Source organism: Harmonia axyridis, chromosome 3, assembly GCF_914767665.1.
Source record: "Harmonia axyridis chromosome 3, icHarAxyr1.1, whole genome shotgun sequence".
Classification (NCBI taxonomy): Eukaryota; Metazoa; Arthropoda; class Insecta; order Coleoptera; family Coccinellidae; genus Harmonia; species Harmonia axyridis.
Genome location: NC_059503.1, coordinates 39337676 through 39359789, shown reverse-complemented (window position 1 = coordinate 39359789; position 22114 = coordinate 39337676). Strand labels below are relative to the sequence as shown.

Genomic DNA, 22114 nt, shown 5'->3' with positions numbered 1-22114 from the left:
ACAACTCATCGTTCAAAGATTTCGAATAACTATCCAATTTTCGAATATCAAAATTCACCAAACATAAGATTGTTACAGAATAAGGTACAGGTAATTCCAACTCTTTTTTAGGACAGTGTAATTTGATACATTCAAGCCAATGTCGATGTTGTTCTTGTTCAACATCAGTGGTTCATCATCTTCTATTATGTATTTTAAAATTTTTTTATGGCATGAAGAATTTGTTCCGAGTATTTTTTTATCATAATGGGAGAAATCTTTGACATTAGGTGAGGAAAGTTCCGGGAATTGAATTATCATTTAATAGTGTTTCAAAAATGGTTGCTTCAAATTCTTGAGGCTGCTAAGTTGTCACAGTAACCTATGTTCCCACAGGGTTTAAAAAACTCAATAGTTTGCTTACAGTACGCATTATTGTCAGTTCATGCAAAGGAATTTTGATACTAGAATGCAAACAAATAATGTACAGTGGACTCTCGTTATCTCGAACCTCGTTAACCCGAAATCCTCGTTAACACGAATTATTTTCAATCCCCTTGGAAAAACCTGTCTAAGCCGAAAAAAATTCCATGCATAAACGATTTTACGGATATATTTCAACATTTTTACCTCTATAAATCGAAGACGCACTAAATTTACCTCTATAACTCGGAGTCAGTAGTAATTCCAAACCCCGCCTCACAAATCGAAACGTGTCGATGAATTGATGATGATTCAATAACTGCATTGTGACGTTTTATAGAATTTTGTTTTATTTGTTGCTTAGTTATGTAAAGGTTGTTGGAAATATATTTTTTAATGTTTTTTATCCCAACTTTCTTCAGCTTCTGAGAGACCTCTCGGTAGATTGGAATTTTTTCGAAAAACTTATTTAAAGTTTTCACTCTCAATTTCTAAAAAAAACTTAAACAATTCGAATAAAATGCTCCTGCGCAATAATTGCAATTATTGTCAGGATGCAAAAAATGTTACCAAATAAGAAACGAACTATAACACCATGAATTAATTAACTCTTTTGACTAAATCAGACTCCTTCATCAGATAAACTCTTAAAATATTCAGAATTTGTCAATTGGCTTTTGTCAACACAAAGACACGTGGATTTATTTCATTGTGAAATTTTCTATTGTCAATTAATTTTTCAGTAAATTTATCAAATATATACGATCTACTCTTATTATAGGGAATAAATATCACTATTCTTTACCTCTATAACCCGAATTACCATTTGGTTTACCTCTCGGCTTGCCTCTATATCTCATTACCTCTTCGTCGAATTTAATCAAGAATGACCTGTATAACTCGAACTACGCCTATGTCGAACTATTCGTAACTCGACGAAAAATCTTGGTCCCGTGGTGTTTCGAGTTAACGAGAGTCTGCTGTATATAGAATTTTATGTGACGAGAAAATTCCATAAGCCATAGACCTTTGGAAATCAAAATTAGGCTTTTTCTCCACGATAATGATTTTTCAGTGATAACTCAAGAAATCTTATAGAACAAACTCAGCAAGAAGTATCTGACATGGCTCTGGCTGACATTTTATTTTCCTATGCTTAATGTTTTCAGTAGATAAAGATGTGGAAAATCCAAGTTTTCCAGATATACAAAGATGTTTTGTTTATTGAGTTATTCTTTAGGGTGAGTAAATTTATTGCCAAAGGGGCCTATTTCTGTCTATATATCGTCCTCCTGATGCTACAATCATATGAAATTGTATAGTAGGCATTGCTTAGCTAGAATGTCATAAAGCCCAAACCCTGTTCAAAATCCCAAAACTAAGCGAATGTGTGCGTTATATCACCAATCTAATCAAACATCAAAACGCATCAGTATCATTAATACATTAGAGGAACGTTTTATCCTCGAGTTGGTAATTTATCATCTCTCTATCTGTTTCAATAAGATCTGCTAGTCTGATTTTGCCTTATCGCATTTCGTTCTCTAGAACAAGACGGTTTATACTTACTTAAAGGTGATAATTACTTTTATATATAGCCAAGGTTGATGTGTACGTTCTTCCTTGCTCCTGCGAAATATATGTGGTGTTAAATCGAATACATAGGGTTGAATTTTATACAACTCATCATTGGGAAGGCTCACCGGTACCAGGAAGATTGTATGGTGAGTTCAAATATATAATTTCAGAGAATAAACATTTATTTTTGAAAATTATGTATGTACAGTGTTTGGATCGGGCTGAATTGAATTGAACAAGTATCTGAATCCATTATAGTCTAAGAGCTACAGTACATATGACTTATTTCCCACAAAACTAATAATACTTTGTTATTGACCCATTATTCAAGTACCATTCTCACAACAATCTCGCAGGCGCTTCATCAACTATTAATTTAAATATTTTTTCCACTCATCCCAACAAGATTGAAATTCCACTATGTTGTATTTTATTTAAGCCTGCGTGAAAAAAAAATGCTGGCTCATTTTGATCAAAGGATTTGCCAGAAGACAGCTTTAAATTGCGATTTCATATTTAATGGCAAAATCTGAACTAGGTTGGATCGGTTGAAACTGAACTATGAGGTAATTTTTGTCAATATTTTACCTAATTTTCCATGCTTCTGATAAAACTTTACATGATTCTTTATTGATAATCAATCTATAGGTAGACACACCAAATCTAAATCCGATCTAATCTGTATTCATGGAAATATTGAGTATTTCTGTTCAACATGGAATTCTGCATAAAGCTTAAAATTCTTATTTTTTATTATTCACTTGCTATATCTCAACTCGATCAGGATCTGTTGTTACAACAAATATTTTAAATTTATTTTATCCTCAAACGACTTGCAATTTAATCCTCATTTTCAATTAAACTGAATGAAAGGTGATGAAACTATTCAAAATTTTGGGAAGAAAATGATATTTTGTACTCGATTTGGGAAATAATTGGTATTTCGATGTAGAAGATACATATTCCCAATGAAACCAACCGAACCATTTTTTTTTAATCATTTTTGTTAACTTATATGTAGACATTACGACTAACTTCTGAAACTTCAATGACTAAAATATTAGGTGATTTTCAACCAAATCGAACAATATAGGTGGGATAATATTTTGAAAAAAAAAATTTGTCCACTTTCTGGACATAACTAGATATTTCGTCACAGGCCGTACAGTAGCATAGTCAGATCATAAACTCTACAATAGAATGTCGTATACGCAAAGTTATAAGATACTTTTAGTCATCAAAAATCGCCTAACGTGCTAATAAAAACATGATATGAAACTCTTTGCGACAAAGGGATGTGTAATCAGATACAATATGATATCTATTATTTATTTACTTTGAGGTTCCAAAATTGGAGAAATTGATATGTCCTTAATTTTGACTCGATTTTTTATCATCAATTTGGCATTTATAGCCCGTATGTAAATAATTATTGTGTAGGCATCAGTCGGATCAGATACAGACCTTCGATATAACCGCTGGTGGATGAATTCGTTGATGCAATTTTTGCACAATTAAAATATTATTGAGCGTTATGACTTATAATGGATATTACTCCTGGGGGGATATATCCCCTTTATCCCACCTGGAGTACGCCACTGGCAGTGTATTTAACGTCAGCCCGCGTAAGAATTACCTACTCGAATTTGGATTCGACATTATGAGTCAAATTTCATCACCGTTCATCGTAAGCTGTAATTTTTTGGTTTCAAGTAGAGAAAGTTGATTTTGGAAAGAGTTTCATTTTCTTTTCAAACACGTGTTTGTTGTATACAGTTAGACCGGTTATTTCAGCAAGATCAGTGGGTTTGAGATTTGATATGCGTTTTACGGCAGTATTGTTCGCAACTTCTAGCGCCATATGCAGGTCAGTCTCCAGGAAATAAGCAATCTATGTGAGACACTTGCACATATGACAAACTCCAATTATTTCTTGTATAAATACCTCATGAAATACCTCCTGAAACTTGGAAAAGTTATCATCCTATGAAATCAGTTCATAGGGTTTGGGGTTAGTTTAATTCTGAAGTTTGCACTGAACCCAACACGTAATCAAGAATGAAACAAGCCTGTGGATTGACGAATAGTTACAATGACAATAATAAATAATGCGTACATCATAACGATAAAATTGCTTTAATCACAGTAGGTAATTCAAAAGTTCCAAGATTTATGCCAAATTTCGTGTTGATCGCGTCATCAGAATTCAGAATCATAGAAAATTCATGCAGAATATCGAAAAAAAATGAGAAAAGCACTGACACGAACTGTAGTTATTATGAATGTTCGTTCATTGAGGCTTGGTATACATACCTATATACTATTATGATCATATATTTTACAAAATGGTAAAAAACCAGCAATATTCGTTTTTTTTACTCGGATGTCAAATTTCAATTTCTGAATGAACACAATGTTCTAAGAATTTCTGTGAAAAAAATGTTTCATAAATTGAACAAAAAAACTTTTTACCTGTCTACCGCAAAAAAAATCTCACCTGAAATTGATTAAAATGTTTCACGATTATACTTTTCTTTATACCTAATGTAGGCTTGGTTAATCGATCGTCTAGAGGTATGATTCGATTACCTGGCCTTTCGTCTTTTTCTTCGTGACTTTGTTGGGTTTGTAATAATTAAACTCTTTTCAATTATTTACATCTATTTACAAAGCCACAATTTTACAGTACAAACTCGGTATTGGGAAGATCTTAATTACGTCTTAATTACAAGTTTTCCACTACGGTACTGAATTTCGTCTTTAACACGTTTAATTGATAACTCGAAACGTCTTCGTCGTACTTCAAGATTTCGGTCGTCTCGTCTTTAACTTGTTCGCGACTCGTCTTAATCTAGTCCGCGAACCGTCTTTACGTCTTACGTCTTAAGTTGACCGACCGAACTTGTCTCGTCTTCGACTTAAGTTAAACTGTACCGTCTGTACACGTCTTTGGTTTAATCTTAACTGCTTCCGTCTTCGGCTTAACTTGAACTGTTTCCGTCTTCGGCTTAATCTTGACTGTGCTCTCTGTCGATTGGAACTACCCTGACTCGGTTTGACCACACCCTTAGGGGAAGGTACCATCCCCCTAGTCCAATAGGATTTTTGCCATACCGCCCCCAAAGATCTTCCGGATTCCTGGAATATTCTAGAAGAACTAGGGCCTGAGAAAAAGCATGAAACACATGTGGCATAATCGTCTTGTTCCGAAACCTTTCCCAACCCCATAAATCCCTTAAGTTTTACCATCGACATATGACATTCTTCGACATCCCGAAGAATAGCACATCCTTTTTACATTATGTACAATTCGTTCCCTGTAAATCTATTGAAACTGTCATGCCCTCGACATTAAAAGAAACTAATAGGTCTCTAAGCTTCCGGTTGACCATCGCCATTATTTACAGGAAAACAATAAACTGGATCCTACATTCGACCCCCCTAAAAATTAGAGTTCGACCCGAACTCGACATCGTCTTCATCTCTGTGAGGTATCCACGGTTTTATGAGTTTCGCATATGTGGATGTCCTCGTAGGGCTTTCATGAACCCCGACTTTCGTCACGTCGTACCTGTCATTCCTCTTTGGTTGCGATACCTCATATGGGCCTAAAATCTTTCGCTTACGCTTCTGACCCGTGCCGAATTGCGTTTGCCTTATCGCAACAAGCTTTCCTACCTGGTACGTCTCGACCTTCTTTCTCCGTCGATCATGTTTTCGTCGGCCATCCCTTTGTACCTTAGGTACCTGATCTGCGCATTTACTTCTCGTTTGCCCTTTATCGTCTATCCTCATTTCCTTTTCGAACGCTTCAATCACTGACCGATTCTCCTTTTCACGCATTTTAACCCTTTCCACCTGATTATTTCTTCTGGGGACACCGGTCGTTATCGTTATCTGGTTTATGGGTTCCTTCTTATTATTTAATTTCACGTCTTTCGTCTGATTGGCTTTATAGGTCTGGGTCAGTTTACCGTCTTTACTTTTCAAAGGTGGAGTTTCGATGTGTTCTTTATCGATTCGTCGTCGTCGTCCGTCGTCGTTGATAGCGATATGCATCAACCAACTGTTCGCAACCGCTTGTTCCTTTGATCTCACGCTAATCCCTTCTTCCCCAATTAAAACAGTAGCCTGTTTCAAAATATTAGTACCCAGAATCGCTTGAAATCCCAACGATCCTTTAGGGATAATGTGAAACTTGAGGTTGAACAATTGTCCATCTATCTTCACGTCTAATTTCAAGGAACCCATCGTTTCCACCGTGAAATGACCCAAACCTCTTATAATGGTGACGTCTTTATCTAACGGTAAGTGACGCAGGTAAGAATTATAAATATCCTCGCGAATAATGCTTATGTCGCTACCGGTATCAAAGAGAGCCTCAACCGCAACCGCCCCAAAAACAAGTCTGATAGCATTTTTAGGCACTGATTCTACCACGGCCACTTCCGTGGTTTCAACCTTTTCTCTGCAACTCGCGGCAATATGTCCATGTTTATTGCATCGGAAGCATTTTGTTCCTTTGCTTTTATCTGGACATTCTCTTGACTTATGCCCTCTTCGACCGCAACTAAAGCAAGATTCGCTGCTTGCTTGCGCACCGTTTTTCCCGTCTTTAATGAAATATTTTTCTTTCTTCTCCGTTCGCTTTTCATTACCGTTAGACCTTACCTCTTTTCTCTGAAAGTGAGAATCTCCCCTCTTGGTGATTTCCTCATAAATTTTGGCCTTCTGCTTGAAATCCCCAAAATTTTTCGAGCCATACAATACTATTTTATTTGCGGAAATGTCCGCAATACCGTCTATAATGTATTGTATCACCGCTTCCTCCTCGATATTGGCTCTACTGCCGATCTCCCTCATAGCGAGAATGTACTCTTGTACACTCTCACTAGATTTCTTTCTCCTGCTAGCCAGGAGTTTGTGAATTTGCGCCGAACTTACACGGACTTCAAATTCCTCGCATAGCCGCTCCTTTAACGATGCCCACGTCTTTATCCCCTTTTGAGATTGAATGAACAATCTCGCTAAACCCGACAGAGATTTCTTCGCAAATATTAATTTTTGAAGATCTGACCAACCCGTCATCGCAGCCATTTCCTCAAAATCCTCAATCCATCTCCCTACCGGATAATTATCGGCCCCCGTGAATTGCCGAATGGAATCTTCTACGTCCCTAAACGTCAAAGAGAAACTACTCCGACAATTACGGTTTTCCTCTTCGAGCTTCATTTTCGACACCGATACAGAAACAGCGCTAACTAAATCATCGTCATTTTCGTCGTCATCGTCTTCGTCGTCTTTCTCTAATAGGGGACCACACAAGAAATCGCACACCCTTTTGGCGATTTCTTCCGTAGAACCCTCGTATGGTAAATTCAAAATTTGGCATACTGCCTCTAAATCAGTCTCAGTCAATTTTTGTTCAACGTCTTTGATTTTGTCTTGATGTTCGTTATCGTCTTTGTCCCAATCAAATCCGTCAAAGTTTCGTATTGCCCTACGTCTTTTGTATTTGTCACCTTCGGTCCCGAAACAAGCTATGTGCAGCGCTCTTATAGCCGGAACTTTGGCTTTCGAAATACCGTCTTCAATATGTTTTATTTCGCCTAACGAGTGCATTTTCAATTTAGGTATCTACGTCGAAACGGAATGAAGTTAAATTGAATCGTCTTACTTTACCCGTTGACAGAAATTCAGTAACCGCTCACAAATAAAAGCAACACAAAATAAAATGGACACACACAAAAATGAATGGAAATAAGAACAAAAAACAAAATCAACACACTAAATCTACAGAAAATAAATCGTCAAATTTGAGAATCGGAGATCAAAATATTCGTCTTCAATCCTGATTAAAATATAGAAGAGAAAAACAGATACAGGAAAAAATTCTCAAGTGAATAAAAGTCAAAAAAACAGTGAATAATCAAATTAAGTCAAATGGAATTGCAGAACCAACAGCTTATGAATTTTTCCTAGCCTCGTCTTAAAAGAAAAATTTCTACCTTGTACAATTCCTCGTCTTGTTGAACGTAATCCTTTATTCACACTGTTACACAAAATGACCTTTTATCACTTCACACACTTTTGACACTTTTCGTAGATGGTCTTCTCCTCGTCTCTCGGTTGATCTTCCTTCTTTTGTAGAATATTCTCGTCTACGTCGAATATTCGAAAATTCCTCTCAGGTCCTGGACGATTTTCTCCTTAATGTAGGCTTCTCACTTTGATCCCGGTTGATTTTCTCCCTGAAAATCTACTTCGATCCTGGACGATTTTCTCACAGCAAATACTTCACAGATCCCGGTTGATTTTCTCCTTGAAAATCAACTTCGATCCCGGACGAGCCCCCAAAATGTAGGCTTGGTTAATCGATCGTCTAGAGGTATGATTCGATTACCTGGCCTTTCGTCTTTTTCTTCGTGACTTTGTTGGGTTTGTAATAATTAAACTCTTTTCAATTATTTACATCTATTTACAAAGCCACAATTTTACAGTACAAACTCGGTATTGGGAAGATCTTAATTACGTCTTAATTACAAGTTTTCCACTACGGTACTGAATTTCGTCTTTAACACGTTTAATTGATAACTAGAAACGTCTTCGTCGTACTTCAAGATTTCGGTCGTCTCGTCTTTAACTTGTTCGCGACTCGTCTTAATCTAGTCCGCGAACCGTCTTTACGTCTTACGTCTTAAGTTGACCGACCGAACTTGTCTCGTCTTCGACTTAAGTTAAACTGTACCGTCTGTACACGTCTTTGGTTTAATCTTAACTGCTTCCGTCTTCGGCTTAACTTGAACTGTTTCCGTCTTCGGCTTAATCTTGACTGTGCTCTCTGTCGATTGGAACTACCCTGACTCGGTTTGACCACACCCTTAGGGGAAGGTACCATCCCCCTAGTCCAATAGGATTTTTGCCATACCGCCCCCAAAGATCTTCCGGATTCCTGGAATATTCTAGAAGAACTAGGGCCTGAGAAAAAGCATGAAACACATGTGGCATAATCGTCTTGTTCCGAAACCTTTCCCAACCCCATAAATCCCTTAAGTTTTACCATCGACATATGACATTCTTCGACATCCCGAAGAATAGCACATCCTTTTTACATTATGTACAATTCGTTCCCTGTAAATCTATTGAAACTGTCATGCCCTCGACATTAAAAGAAACTAATAGGTCTCTAAGCTTCCGGTTGACCATCGCCATTATTTACAGGAAAACAATAAACTGGATCCTACACTAATACGAATATAAAAAAGAATCGAAAAATATCAAACGGTTCCTTCATTACAGCCATCCAAATTTCTCCTTAATTCGGTTCTCTAGCATAATTGAATATCCTAGGATTAATTCAAATTCATATTCCACAGGTAATACCTCAAGGTCGTAATTTCAACACCCCAAAAAAATTATTGTCAAAAATTTTTTTGTCAACTGGAATGTTTCAACTGCACCAATTCAAAATTTTATATTATATCATATATCATTATATCATTATATAGCCCAACCATTTTTTTTTCAATTATGTTAGAGGACCGAGGGAGATATTTGGATGGCTTTGATGAAGCAACCATTTGATATATTGCTCTCCTTCTTTCATATTCATTTTAGGTAAAGAAAAAGTACAATTAATCAATTTTATGTAGAATTTTTTTCGCTGTAGACATGCGAGTAGACATGTAATTCACAGAAATTCTTAGAAAATTGAGTTCATTCAATTTGAAAACCAAAAAAACATTATGAAATCAGGTTTTTCAAGGTTCTTAACCCCATTTCACAAAGTGAGCACCCAAAAATATTTCGATGTGACTAGAAGGTAATACGTAACTGACCACACTCAATAGAATATTGCGCAAGAATGACGTTGAAAACCCCGTATCTCGCTTATTCTTCGAAAACGAGGTATACACCTGTCGTATAAGGAAAATTATTCTTCAGATGTCTTCTACACGACTATACCTTCATGTTTGTCCAGTTTATGACGAAATACCCTGTATAAACGACGCTCAAAAGCTCTTGACGCCAAGTCAGTACCTTGCTCGAATTTTTCATTGAGTCTCTTCATAGTATGACGAAACTATTTTAAAGTTTTAAAATAAATTTTATTCAAAAATCCCATAATTTTGATCCTATTGAAATGAATTTCCATAGAATAAAATATTTGAATGACCTAAAATTGCAATAAACGGTTGCCGCACTCCAATTCAACTCCCACGTATCGAATTCAACTTCCTCGTGTCATTTCGTTTGTAAACAAATTTGCATAGTGACAAACAAACCAATATGAACTCAACTCAACACCGATCGCGAAATACCCCCACGCTTCCCTCCTTAGTCCGCCTATGTCACTAACTCATTTCAGTCTCCTCGTCTCCTCTGTCTGTTCCTCCCAACCAAGACCATAGTTTAATTTCAGCTCTTGAAACAGCAATAAAACATACAGCCGCGCACAGCTGATTTAGTTTTAACGGGAAAATAGCCAAACAACGTTCAATGACTTAAGCACAATACACATATACATATTTGAATGGACAAGTGGCAACAATAAAATACGTTTTTATATCTCCAGTTAAAGTGTTTGTGTTTTCTTTTCAGAAGTCAATTTGAGCAGTTCTCAGAAGAATGGAGGATATAAGGTAAGCAGAATATTCCATAAACATTAATTACCTACATTCTCGACTAAACATGCCTACGGCGGGAATTTCAAAATGCTAGATTTAATAATGAGAATCCAAAACAATATTGAGTTCTAGAATAAAATCGGTTTTGGCACGGTTCTACGATTTCCTTATGTATGCAAACAAAGATGTCTTTGTTTCTTTTTTTCTCATGTTGACGCTTTCTTTATGGGGTGTATGTATTTATGTATTCTTATTTTGCTTAAATTTCCCCACTTTTCAAAATTTAGTTGTTGTTTACAATTATAATCACTATAATTATTGTCCTTTAAACCTCTCCTCTCTTCATTTTTCATAAATTTCCACTGAAATTATATTGTGAAAGATAAAGAGAAACAAGAATGGTTAGATTGTAAAATCAAAATATAACCTGAAATAACACAGAAAAAGTATAACAATAATGTAGTGCCTTGATTAATTATTGACTAGTAGATCGAGCTGTTGCAACGGTTATTATTCATTAGTATTCACTGAAACAAAGAAAATTCTGGAACAATAAAGGACATTTCAATGAAAGAAATTGGGAGGAATGAAAAATAAATGAATTAAAAAAGATAATGAATTAACTGAAGTAAGTTCATTTATGATGATCTTTTAAACTTCAATTCAATCAAGGAATGAATGTCTTCAATTTAATATGTATCAATTTCTAGATATCAATGGAATAGTACTTTTAATTTTGAAGCTAGGTATGTACAAAAGAATTTCTCAACATGAATAAAAAATTCTACACTTGATGGATAATAATAAGATTCAGAAAAATTTCAATTTTCTAACTATTGAGGCTATTCCGATTCCAATATTCCATTTTTCAATGTAATTTTCATTTGTCATCGAGTTTTTGAGGAATAAAACTAGGAATTTGAATAGAATTTCCTAATACCTACCTGCCCAACCTTTCTAATTCATCTATAGGATTCTCGAGCTGTGGGAATCAATGCAAAAAACCGACCGAATTCTTGTCAAATTTCATGAAAACTCATAATTTTGAGGAAAGCTCTGAACGGTATATATTTGTCGATTTTAGAGTTGTACAGATTCCAACACACAAATCATAAAAAATTAAGAGGAAGGGATATGAACGTATTTTTGAAGCGTTATCATAATTATTCTGTTCCAAATATTATTCGATTCGTTTCTGACTTGAAAATGTAGATGTAACGCATTATTTCATTCTAAATAAATTTTGGAGAAGATAAAATAGGAAATAAGAAATGTCAGAATATCATTTTTGAGGTGTACTAACATCATTTGTTGGAAAGGACCTGATTTGCAATATTTGCATCAAAATAAAAAATGGACTATTTGACTTTTTCGTTACTTGATGTAAATCCATTCAATTTATATTAAATACTACTACTTATTTCAAAATGTTAGAAAGAAGCTACTGTGTGAGGAAAGAATTATTATTTACATGATGAAATAGTGGAAATCAGAATAAATCTTATATAATATCAAAAAATAAACTGTATTACCTATATATTTTGTACGCTTACCGCTGCAGAAATTCATTTAAATGACAAAATGAACATGAAAATTAATGTATAATTTTCAAGGTTCACACTTGATTACTTACCAGCTGATTTCGTAAAGTTGAATAGCCCTAATTATAACAAGGTAGTATGCATGCTAATGAATTTTGTCTAGATTCACTCAGGCATTTATTGGTCAATTCTTTCCCATGCATTTACAAATTACAATTACAAAAGTTTATTTTGTTCCTCATGAACAGCCTCCCAGGTGTTATTCAATTCAAAGGAATTGATGTAAGTAAGATCGTAGTTTTGAAAGAAAAAAGGTTAACATCTACATTCATTCAAGATATACTTAGGTTAACTATCAGGAATCATAATGAGTCCAAAGAAAATTGTTCTTCTGCAAAATCTACACTCATGTAACGGGTGTCCCAAATTCGTTGTCTAGTGAAGGGATCTCTGACCCCTTTGAGCTAGAAAAAATGAATGGCACATTTTCGGGCTCTATTTTCAAGAGAATTATTTGGAATTGGAAAATGGCGTGAAATGAAAAATTCTCTTAACTTCTTTGATATTGGTGCTATTAACATGAAAGAAAAACATCCCGCAGGCACTTTTTTCAGTAAAATCCATTGGCGTAATAATTTGTTCTTTATTGTCATTCGTTTCGAAGTTATAATACCAACTTTGTTTTTTTTAAATATAAACCATAACAATTCCTATAACAAATAAAATCGCTTAATTCTTCCCTTTCCATAATTAACTGTGAACTTCAGATAATTAAAATATTCGGTGGCCACCAAGGTCTCCGGATCTAACACCATTAGATTTTTTCAACATTTCCAAATTAATAAATGTTGTTCTTTATATGTAACCAGCGAAAAAAACTAACGAGGTTAAATCCATAGACCTTGGTGGCCACTGAATATTTTAATTATCTGAAGTTCATAGATTATTATATTATTATATAAAGATCTCAGTTCGTCATTATAAATGACGCATTTTCATCCCTTTACACGGTCGAATCGGAAGTGCCTCAGGGTTCTCATTTGGAACCATTTCTTTTCATTTTATATGTCAACGATATCTGCAAATGTTTTCATAACATGAATTTCGATCTTTACGCGGATGACATTAAGATGTACTTTGCAGTGAAGGATTCGGGTGATGCCCAGAAGTTTCAGGATGATTTGAACAGATTTGATGAATTTTGTTCCCTACACTATTTGTCCTTGAATGTTGAAGTGCAAACACATAACATTCACTAAAAACTTTAACATCGTAAGCACTTCTCTATCTCTGAGCAATAAGATTCTGTAGAAAGTGAAAGTAGCCAAGGACTTGGGAATATATCTGGATTCGAAATTATCATTTGAACGCCACATAGATGATATTGTTTCCAGAGCTTTCAGAATGCTCGGCTTCATTCTGAGAATTTCGCGTTCATTTAGAAGTGAGGAAACGCTAAAGGTTCTTTACTTTTCGCTTGTTCGCAGTATAGTTGAATATGCAACACCAATTTGGAATCCCTTTTATCACAAATATATTAATCGGATCGAAAGGGTACAAAGAAAGTTCACTAGAGTCTTATACTACAGGTTCGGGAATAGACAAGTTGAGTGTCCTTATGATGCAAGGTTGAGGCTTTATAGATTGACTACTCTGGAGCAGAGAAGGGTTGTATTCGATCAAACTTTTTTATATCGGATAATGAATGGCCACTTCGATTTTCCTCTCATTAATGAGGTTTATTTGAACACTCGTGCTTTCACCGGACGTCGAAGAGAACTGTTTTATGTCCCAAGAGCGCGCACGTTGTTGTTTTATAACTCCATTTTTTTGAGAATCATGAGGTTTTATAACTGGCACATTTTTTTTATTGACATTTTCAATATTTCTCAAGTTGCTTTTAGGGAAAAATTATATAATTACTGAATTTTTATTTTTTTGATATTGTTGATATGTTTTATCTTATAGTTTATGTTCATTCTCAATTGTCAATATCTTCTTTTTTGTGGTGAATCCTTGTAATTGGGTTATTCCTGTTTATGTTAAATAAATAAATAAATATGTAAATAGGCACTTGGTTGATTTTCCGTGTGAAACTGAAACCTCTGATGTTTTTATAGAAATTGTTTTGATATACTTTTAAAACAACACATGTTCGTTTTATAACTTCAAAACTAATATCAATAACATATGAATTCTTACACCAATGGACTCTGCTGAAAAGAGTGCCTGTAGGATATTTTTGTTTCATGTTAATAGCACCAATAATAAAGAAGTTATGAGAACTTTTCATTTCACGCCATTTTCTAATTTTTTCTTATAGCTTGAAAACAGTTGAATTTATGATGCTGCGATTTTCACCAAATGTCTCGAAAATCGAGCCCAAAAATGTGCCATTAATTTTTTTTTCTAGCTCAAAGCTCAGATCCCCTCACTAGACAACAAATTTGGGGCACTTAATACAATATATCTTAAAAAATCCATTATTTTCAAATTACTTTTTATTTGATTGAAAATAATATTGGCAGCCGTGAACATTGGTCATACATAAAACATAAAATAATTAAATTTTTGATTGCTAGTTCTATTGAATCATAATGTTAAAAAAATACCATAAGTTGGGCAATAAAACTTAAAATATGGAGATACTATTCATCCAAATCAATGATTTCATCTTTCGAAATTGTAGTTATGTCGACAAATAATATTCTCCTGAGAGCTTTTTGAAAGCATTAAATGCAAAAGTTATTTCGTGGAATCAGGAAAATAAGAGTGTCAGAACTCAGAACTGTCAGAAGTTCGATATCTATGTGGTGCAAAATCCATAAGTTTTCATAACACAAATACAATTCTAACACTCCACTCCACATATCCCGGGCCCAACCATTGATTGAAAGCACTTTTTTTTTCTTGAAAATTCAACTCAATCACTTACAAGAGTGATTCATGAACTTCAGTTCTTACCTTTCAGTTCCTCTTCGTATTCACATTATTATTTGTATTCCAAATTTATTTTTCTGGGGCATCCTTTTGAGGTCTGCAACAAACAAATGTTCATGATTTCATGATACCAAGTTTTCGACTAATAATTATTAATTTAGTTCCGTGATTTTTTCGCTTCAAAATTCATGAATTTTTTCGTCCAGCTAGGATCAATGAGTATAGAACCGATTTTATATCAAGTTTCATGCAAATAGCTCTTATAATTTAGAAGAGTAGCTCTATGTTAGACGGCGGACTGTATGTAGACAGATTATTTTAGTCCATTTTCTAGAACATATTTTGGAAATTGGTTGAGATATTTTTCCCTTGAACGATTTCAAATGGCCAATATTGGAAAGAATTAACCGAAACTATAAATAATAATAATGAGTAAACCTCCTTATAAATGAAAAATTAATTTTTCCCCCAACAAATGTTTCACTAAATTATTGATTAGTTCAATACATCTTCATAAACATTACAAATCTGGAATTTCGAGATACAATTCCCAATTAGAATTATTGCATCAATATTGTATTTTACTATGTTATATACTCGACCTCAAATTGAAGATAAGTTTTTTATTGTCAAGAATCAGCAGAATGTACCTACTATCTGATCTGGTTACCCGCTTATCAGCTCCGATTGAGTAGGAATTCAATCGACAAGAAGGAACTAAAACGCAATTTGATGATAAGACAAAACAATTGTGTGAATCATCAATTTTTTAATCTTTCATAAGAATATTGACTTGCCCAAAATGTTTCCTGTGAAACGGTGTCAAAGGAATACAATTTAAATCCAGGTTGAGGTAAATCCTGTTTTTGAGTGGTAGGTACCTACTCGAAATCATGAATAATATCCGACCACTTTTGTTATCATAAAATATCATCGATTTAAAGTTTATTCTTCTGAAATTCATTCGTGAAGTGCATTTCGTAAGTGTTTTCGATCATAATACTTGAAGAATATAACCCAATTTGGATTCCTTATGTAAGCAACTTGTTAAATGAGTAATTCCTCCCTGATATTCGGCATAAACATTAATATGATTATTATACATATATTACATAGTCCAAATATGAACCTAGTCAGATCTGTTATGGCGAAAATATTGGGTAAAATTTTCGATATTCTGCTTGAATTCTTCTGACGCGATCCATATGGAGTTTTCCATGGAGCTTTTAATTGTTATTATTAAGGTGACAGAAGAAACGAGATTAATGCCAGTAAGTTCGAACTTGAAGTTCAACTAATAAACACTGCTTTTTACAAAATCTGGGGAATGATATAGGATTAAAACTTACTGGTATTAACCTCGTTCCTTCTGTCTATCAATTAATACTGAAATCGTTCCTCAAATACTCTTATTTATGAAAATAAGCCAATTCCTTCAACGACACCGTAATAATTTGAATGACAATTTGTTTGTTTGGATTCCGAACACTGACAGGAGAACCGAAAATGGCGGTGTGTGACGTCACACTAATAGAGCGTATAGCACCTTTCGAGACAACTGAACTGTAACAGGTTTATGTTGTCTCAAAGAGCGCAATTGGTGCATGAATAACAAGCGCTCAAAAGCTCATGACTTCACTTCAGTACTTTCCACAATTTCTTTTCAATATGAATTTTCTATCATTCTGAAGCCGCTTTAACACAATATTTCATTCAAAGTTTTGAATTTTTATTTGATATGCAGGGTGTTAGTGAGACATACTTCGAGGAGTGATTTTTGTGAGTGATATCATAAAAGCATTCAAATTTTACGAAAAAATCAAAAAAATACGTTGCTAAGTAATATTTTAATGAGAAGCATGAGTGCTGGTGCTTTTTGTTAAAAAAAATTATTACTTCGCATCGTGTTTTTTTTTTCACAGAAAAAATTTGATGACCTACTATTTCATGAGAGCATGAGATCATATTCACTTCTTATCAAAGGTATTGTAATTTTTGGTGACAACAGCTAACAGGTTTTGCCACGAATAAACTCGAAAAAACTGCTGACAGGTGCTGTTTTTTCATCTAGAAACCGTTTAATTCAAAATTGCGTGATTGGTGGATATTAAGACAATGTTTTGTGTTCACAAATGCTTCGTATTCTAAGATACGGGTTATTTGGGTGTTTTTTTGAAAACTGACTATTTATTTATGACTCTGAAACCGGTGGAGATATTCAAATTAAATATAGAGGGTTTCAAAAGGTTATTATTGAGCATATTTTATTGACATGGAGATGAAAATTCCAAGTTCATCATTGGCGCATACGGGTAATGGTATGAATGTGGTACGCTACCGAGACATTTCAATTGAATTACTCGTTCATTTTGAGTCAAGAAATTATTCATATCTTTTTTTCTATATAGGACACCGTTTTTATGCAAAAAAAACATCTTAACGCGTATTTTTCATTTCTTCAATTAATTATCTATCATTAGATAGTTCTTGATAATGTATCAGAGTTGGAATTTTTTTTTCTATTTCAGTATCGTAATGAGTTCAGTGCTGTGATAATGAACTCATTACATCATTGTTTTCAGTTATATTTATTATATTACATTATAATTTGAATATAGTGAAATAATTTGAAACATATTCGCAATTTCTTTATTCTGGTGGTTTTAAATCGATTTCATCCGGTAATTATAAATTATTTGAAAAACCGAATAAAACGAACAATTCAAATTCGAATTTCGTAATCTATCAATTTTCGTAACAGTCACACCAACTGCCAAAATACAATACAAAAGTCACTAGGGTGAATAATCTTAATATTATTGAATTTCGACAATATTTCACAAAACTTGACTGAAGTAGAGAAAACATTGTCTAATACTCGTTGCAGAAGGCAATAGGAGCCAATAGGAGCCCATTCTGCAACTTGTTTTAGAATATATTATCCCATAAAAATGGCACCCATACAAAAAAAAAGGCGAGAGATATCTTGTCACAAATTGACCAATTTAGAAATTAAAAAATGATTTTTAATGAAATATCTCAGTAGTCAGTAGCGTACCATTTCTTTGATAGAATTAAATATATCTGTAGTCGGTTTTCAAGAAAATCATTAACACCCCGTATCTCGAAATACGCCATTTGCGAACAAAAGTTATATTGTTAACTGTCATTATTTTTCATGCAAAATAATGAATGAATTTTGTCGCACTTTTACTCTGTATACCCGCAAATCTCAACTAGGTCGGATGTGTTGTGACAGAGTTATTGGGTAATTTTTTCAATAACGCTATCAACACGAAATTTTTACGAAGCTTGAAATGTATATTCTATTTGTTCGTTGGGGAGTGTTCAAAAATATATATTGTGGATCCAGAGTATTCAGATTAGAAAAAAAGCTCTAATATTTTGAATCAAAAACAAGACTTTTTGCACTTCTAAGAACTAGGTCGTCTTCTTACTTTCGACTCATAAATTGAATGTCGGACTTTTAAACAATACAGGATGAAATTTCATTTTTTCGGGGCGCAAAAATTTCAGCTTTTTCAAATATAAAGTACCTACTCATTAAGCATGAGCTAACTTTAAATGCCTAGTATTTCCATGTCACCATCGTTCAGATTGCATGGTATAAATGAACCAAAGTTTCATATGTTTAAAATTTGCCGTTTCTGAGTTATTTTGATTTTTCATAAATTGGAGGATTTTGGAAGAACCTTATAACTTTGAGGTGAATAAATTTATTCGAATCAGATTTTAAAGTGAAGAACCTCGGTGTCGGGCTCATTCCAAATGCCATACCCTATATTTCATTTTCCCATTTGGTAGAGAATTTTTAGAAGATATAAAAATTTGCTACATAATAAAAGAATAAAAAACAGAGTGTAGCATTTGGAATAAGCCCTATATTAAGGTTAGAATTAGTCATCAATGTATTGTCTTATTTTCAACACCCAGTAGAGTTCTCAATGATTATCGAAAAATCAGTATGTACTTACCTCCGTTCTTCTAGTATCCATTCATTTCAAAGTTATTAAGGTTTTCCAAAGATCTCCCAATTTATGAAAAATCAAAATATCTCAACAATTGCAGGTTTCGAGCATTCCAGGAAGTTTGAAATTTCAATAAAAAATGAGGTGTTTTATAATAAAAAACATGTTTGGTCATTCACACTTTTTTGGTACACCATGTGTATTTCCGAATAGTATGAGAATGTAGCTCTAATAGAGCCTTATTATACTGTGTTCATAAAAAAAAAAAGAAATTTTAGCGCTCAACCGTAATGTCACGATAATAATGAAACACCTTAGATATACATACAATGTTTATGGTGGGATTTGGTCGATTCCATGGAAATTTAAACTTTTTCGAATGAACGATATCTTATACCTTGTTCATGCGAAAGCGTGAAATCCCGGGACCTCTTTATTTGTCGTTCTACTAGTCTTATGTTTATGAAATTTGATACATATTGGTATTGAGTTCGGGTCATAAAAATTTTTGTCGAAATTTTAGCTCTTTCGGATATTAATTTACAAACGTAAAATTACTAGGATCTCAATTTTTCACCTTTTTCTGTTTCGATTTCCGATCTAGTATAAATGTTCCATAGAAATTTCAGCATTGACACAGAATTTAAATTTCAATTCAATCGGATGAATGTTTTTTGAGACAACAACATTTCTATACCACAATTCCTGTTGAGATTTAATATTCTAAAGATACAGATGTTCCTGCCGAATTAGCTTGCTATTCTCGTGTAACAATCGCGCAAACACAAATGAGTAAATATATTCTTCTCCACCAAATTCTAACGGAATTGTCAAATTTTGAAAATTTATTCGCAATTCGGAAGAAATATTCATACCTTTTCAATATTTGTCAGTTGTTGATAAAGAAATAATTAAATATGGTGTTATTAAAACTGGCCCTTTGAGGAATACGAATTGAGTTCCATTACAGATTTTTAACTTTTTTGTTATTTTAATCGATTCAAATTACCACAAACAATTATAAAGAATTCAATTATTCTTTGAATGGAACGACCAAGTCATCTCTGTTTAAAGCTAACACCTCCATTATCAACATCATTGGTAAAGAGATTGGTAACTCACTTCACATAGAAAAGGTCAACGTATTCAAGTTTTCCTTTCTACAACTGCAATAGAGCACATTTCAATTCTGAATATATAAAGCCAGCTCTATAATCAGCTCTATTCCAATATTTAAAAATTTTTTTTAATTTCGAAATTCTGAATCTAACCAATTTTTTTATAGAATAATAATTTAAATCGTATTTTTATATGTTAATCCACCTTCAGTTGTTCTTACAGATGAAAAAATATATTCTCCAATCTCTATATCAATTGAAGAACATATTCGTCAATTTTCCTATCTTCTAGTCAATAGGAAGCATAACTTGAACTAAATTTTCAAAACATTATTTTTTTTTCCGAAAAGGAAATTCTGAAACTGAATTTTATATAAGTAACTCCTTATATGCCATCACAAAAGCTCAGTAAAAAAAAAGTTGATAAATTCTGAAATATGAAACTTTATGTTTCATACGACCCAGTTGAAGTTTAGAATAGCAATTCTAAGCTTCCTATGATTTTGTGTGAATAATCCAGTCGAGTTTACATTTTGCGTGAATTTATAGAAAATATCATTTCTAAGCTCCCTACAAAATTTCATAGCGCTCCCTCATTTATGCGCTAATTGCACCCTTGAGGTTCAATTGGAGTTATCTATATAGTAACTATTGCAGGAAATACACCATATTAACAACTTGATAGTTTCTTTTGTGCTAGAGTGCTGCCGCACTATCATCTACCACTTGTATTATCGTGATAGTTACTATCACCGTGAAAATAAACCTCAAAGTGAATAGCCTGTATCTAATAAATTACCGATAGTATTAATTACCTATATTACTTAAGATATATAAAGAATCTATTATCTGAATCTTTTTCATAAATTGTAAGAACTTCTAAAATGAAATTTGGTGATAATATATTCAGTTCCTGACAGACATAAATTTCGGAAACCTATTCGAAAAAAAAAACAAATTAGAAGTGATGATACTTAACTGATTTTCAAATTAATTCAAATTCGATTAATGAGTTCCAGCAAGGAAAGAAAAGTTTTCATAACTTCTTGAAATTCCGGAAATTTATTTTTTGGGATTGTGCAGATTTGAATAGAATTTTCTCCAGAACTTTTTTCAGAGAGTCAGTCCATTTTCAGCCAAATATTAAATCCTTTCATCTAATTATGGAGCAAAATTTGTCAAATGAAGAAACTATTATATCATGCGTTTGATTTTTAAATAACAAAACAATTATGAATGAAATTGAAATGATTGAAAAATAATGGCTGTGAGTTTCGAGATTAGGATACTTACAAGTGAACTTTTGATCAATCGAAGGAATACTGTCTGTCATCAATGTGTCTGGGCATCAATGAAGGCATACTCAGATAAAATGTGTTTCAAATTAAAAATATTGTTTTTACTAATTGTATCATACATGCTTACATTATCATGTGAAAAGTTTTTTTTTTTCTTTCATTGAAGGCATCGACTGCTATGGTCATTAGCCTCTAACTTAACAATCACCGGACATATACAACATCCATGACCTAGCCAGGATTCGAACCCGGTACCTTCTGCACCACAGTCGACATCTCTGTCCACTGCACTACCAAGGTAGTCTTTTGAAAAAGTTATTTCAACAAAATTATTAAGTAGCTCTGAAAAATGTTATTTAGGTATTAATTAATAAATGTGTCCATATTTACAAGGTGCTATGAATAAAGATGGTTAAAATATTTCTTGTAAGTTTATGACACTGTGCCCTCACCTACATCATACAATGTTGAATATCAACTGCTCATTTTAATACTCTCTTTAAATGACTGTTCCAAAAAAATATTGTACAAAAGTGTTCAGAAGTTGTTAAAGTTGAGATTGTCCAAGTATTAACAGTATTTCTCAAGAATTTGTTTTTTCCTGATGGTTCCTCTAATATT

General features: G+C 33.5%; 1 protein-coding gene across 2 annotated transcripts in view; it reads left to right on the top strand.

Annotated features, from left to right (window-relative positions):
* The first annotated feature begins 1916 nt into the window (after nucleotides 1-1916).
* Nucleotides 1917-22114, top strand: part of LOC123675010 (facilitated trehalose transporter Tret1-2 homolog) — a 40537-nt gene continuing 20339 nt past the window's right edge. Inside the window, exons 1-2 of one of the 2 annotated variants that reach the window (XM_045610231.1) lie at nucleotides 1917-2126; nucleotides 10582-10622. In XM_045610231.1, the coding sequence (XP_045466187.1) occupies nucleotides 10609-10622 (14 nt within the window). In that variant the 5' untranslated portion in view covers nucleotides 1917-2126; nucleotides 10582-10608. Of the gene's footprint in view, nucleotides 2127-10353; nucleotides 10623-22114 lie in introns of those variants that run through there. The other variant, XM_045610230.1, reaches the window with a different exon arrangement.